We start from the raw sequence: 3,534 nt of genomic DNA on the forward strand, positions 1-3,534 counted from the left end.
TCACTACCATTAATATATTTGTTGCGTGGCGTAGAAAAATTCATCTCCCTTTTAATAGAATGCATCAAACCACATGGATATTTTCTTGTTAATTATTTGTGTTAAGATATTCAATTAAGGAAATTTATGTTACATGCATCAGAACTACCTTAAATCCACCTACCATCTTGTCGTGTCCATCTTATCTAATTAAAAATTGTTTAATGGACGACTAATTAAGCAAGCGGGTCAAATTGGTGCACTTGGTCCTTTAGAAATTAAGTAGAATAGCTAAACTTGTGTGTGGATGATTAGTTAAATTTATTCCATATATAAAATATGTTGTCGAATAATTTTGAATAAAGCCACAAGCAGTTAATAGGAAATAAACAATTGACTACATTCTGGTTTATTAATGGTATGAGGTGATGGTTAAGGTTTGGGATCCTATAACCTCATATTTGATACCTGACTCAAAGAGGTTTTCCCACGGTAGTGGGCTTCGTCCTTGATAATGTTCATAGTTGGGCCATGTCTAGAGGGTCAAATCAGTATGGACAGTTGATATCCTATCCTGGAAAAACTCGCTCGGGTATTGGATGTAATTAATTAAAAAAGTTGTTGAAAAAAATAGGAAATCATACAAATCTGTGAGGTGTTTTAAGTATTAGCAAATTTAAATTTTATCGTGATTATGCTTAACAAGTTTAATTCTAATCTAAATATCTATATAATTGTCTAACATAAAATCCTATGTGTCGTTCTCATTCTCAGGTTGTTCCCCTCATTCTCTAGAGCCACCAGATTGCTTGATTTATAAATGGAGGCTTCTCATGTATTTGACCCGAATTCGCGGGTATGGGTCTCACCAAACCCGGATAGTCAAACAATAACATCTCATTTATTTGTAACATCTCATTTATTTGTAAAACTATTTCATAATCAAACAATAATTTTAACGGGTCATGGGTCTCACCAAACCCGGATAACCCTTAAACGGGTTATAACATCTCATTTATTTGTAAAATAACCCTTTAATCATCAAAGAATAATTTTCGCGGGTTATGGGTCTTATCAAACTCTAATAGCCCTCAAATGGGTTATAAGATCTAATTTATTGATAAACACTTTCATCATTAAACCCTAATTTAATTTATATGCTTTACGTGTTCTCCGTTGCTGATCTATTATCTCCATCGTCGATTAACTTGTGATACTACCCAGCATTGTCAACTACATCAACGGCCATTTTTTCATTAGACAAATATTTGTGTTCATGTTTGTACATTTAAGAAAATCAACATGCTCGTGTTTCGTTAAAAATCTGAAAAACCTAAACATCTCACTGATAAAACCCACACGTTAAAAAAATATAATAACAAACTAATATATATGTATTAAATTAAAACATAACTACATTAAAAAATAAAATAAAAATCATCATAGAGCAAAACGATTAAAAACAAAACTTTAAATACACTCCCGTAACACGGGGGGATCAAACTAGTTAGTCTATAAATACCGAATTATGTTATAGTTTGTAACTAAGTTTTAATTTTGAGTTTTTTCTTAGTACGTATAATATTGGGAGTTATCCAATTTACGTGTTTTGTGTATATCAATTCTCGAACTGGAAAATACTGAATAAAAACCTAATAGGTAATTAATTGAACTAGCTAGTTGTAAACACTATTCCACATGAGTAAGATGGAACCAATGTTAAGAGTTGGAGCAAAATAAATTTTGAAGGAAAATATTCACTAAATCCTTTCACAACATCAATGGTAACTCAACAACATTTTATTTCAAAATTCACAAATTTGACCATTGATTTCACCTAACAAACTAGCCATTTTATTCAAGATATGAATCCACAGATGACCATAAAAACTCATCTGTGATGATTGTATCCTGGTAGGAAACCGGGTTGAGAAGATCCGAAGTTAAAAACAAGTTATCACTCGATGATATGATGCTATCGTTGTCCGACAGAAAAGGTTCGGTCCAGAAATTTTCGGTTGCTGTGTAATTATCTAGTTGTGGTATGCTATCACTTGAACCTATGGAATCTATGCCACTGAACAAACATGATGATAAGTTGGTGCTTGAAGAAGACAATGGTGATTCTGCCAATAATAATTCAAGATCTTGTTGAAACTCTAAATCCGAGTATTGGACATGGTTTTCTTTAGTGTTAACTTGATCAGGTTCGATAGTTTGGACGTGTTCACTTTCTAACACGTCTTGATCTTTGCTAGCTCGTTTTTTTATATGCGTGTGCCAACGATTTTTTATTTCATTGTCACTTCTCCCTGGCAAATATGCAGCCATTTCGGACCATCTGCATATTCAATAGTAAAATATAGCAAGCAATATATGTACTTCCATTCAAAGGAGTAAAAAAGTTATTATAAGTTTATAACTTACTTGTTACCAAGCTTTTTATGTAACTCAACAATTAAATCTTCTTCTTCTTTGGTAAAATTCCCGTGTTTTATGTCTGGTCGAAGATAATTTACCCATCTTAGCCTGCAACTCTTCCCACTTCTCGACAAGCCTTAAAAAGTAGAAATTAAAGAACAATAAGAAATTAACAATCCAAATCTAATGGAAAACTTAACAAAACTTTGAATTTGGTTAGCATATATATACCGGCAAACTTGGGAAGTAAACGCCAGTTCCAGTGGCCGTATCGTTGGATGTAGGCTCGCAGCTTATCGTCTTCATCTTCACTCCACGCGCCTTTCTTCAATCCATTTTTGTCAAAACTTGGCGTCTTCACCATCTTCTTGACTTCAAACTTTATGGCAATGCCAAGTAAGGAACAAGTGTGTATCTACACTCTTATATATACTAGTAAAGCATGCAAAGTAGAACGTGTTAAGTGGAATAAAATAATTTTTTGATATAAAAATATTATTATAATTGCAGTGACTGTGCAATCATAATAAAGTGGAAGTATTCGTGGCTCATTGTAGAGGAACAAAAAGCTACCCTCGCCTCTCTATTATTAATTAATAGAAGTATAATACTAGGCTAGCTAGTAGGAGCCACCGAACACGATCTATGTTTTTTTTTTCTTAATTTAACGTATCTTGGATTATTGGTGTTAAATTTCAAATGATGACAGTACATTCTTCATTCATGTATCGATATCACTCACAAGTTCACTGTCCACATTTATAGAAAAGTTGAAAGTCATATTTTAGGTACTTATATTTTTATATTTGTGCGTGTAATTACTATTGAGCAAGACTAATCATGCTAATTTTCTCTGTATCGTTTCAATTTTATCATATATCTCCAAAGGGCTTAATTTGGCCTAGTTGTATCGAAAGGCTTTATCTTTGAAATGAGTGTGGTTTCAAGTTCCGTGGTTGACAATAAATTAAAGTGTAACTTAGAAGCAGATTAGAGAGTATTTGAGTTTTGTGTGTGTCATTGGGGAACCATAAAAAGTGAGGAACCTAAGAATAATGAGTTTTACATGTAGAACACTTACAAAGAACATGCAGGCCTTTCCTATATTCACGCATTCATTCCATATGTCTCGTA

General features: G+C 32.9%; 1 protein-coding gene across 1 annotated transcript; it reads right to left on the reverse strand.

The window, feature by feature from the left end:
* Positions 1-1,673: 1,673 nt before the first annotated feature.
* LOC143539736 (transcription factor MYB72-like) lies at positions 1,674-2,829 on the reverse strand. Its single transcript, XM_077032967.1, has 3 exons — positions 2,632-2,829; positions 2,407-2,536; positions 1,674-2,320 (listed from the first exon to the last, which is right to left on the reverse strand). The coding sequence occupies exons 1-3, from the start codon at positions 2,762-2,764 to the stop codon at positions 1,834-1,836; spliced, it is 750 nt and encodes a 249-aa protein (XP_076889082.1). The 5' UTR covers positions 2,765-2,829; the 3' UTR covers positions 1,674-1,833.
* Positions 2,830-3,534: the final 705 nt, after the last annotated feature.

This window comes from Bidens hawaiensis, unplaced genomic scaffold, assembly GCF_021521415.1.
Source record: "Bidens hawaiensis isolate Kalapana, Puna unplaced genomic scaffold, B.hawaiensis_p1.1 tig00000820_1, whole genome shotgun sequence".
NCBI classification, from domain to species: domain Eukaryota; kingdom Viridiplantae; phylum Streptophyta; class Magnoliopsida; order Asterales; family Asteraceae; genus Bidens; species Bidens hawaiensis.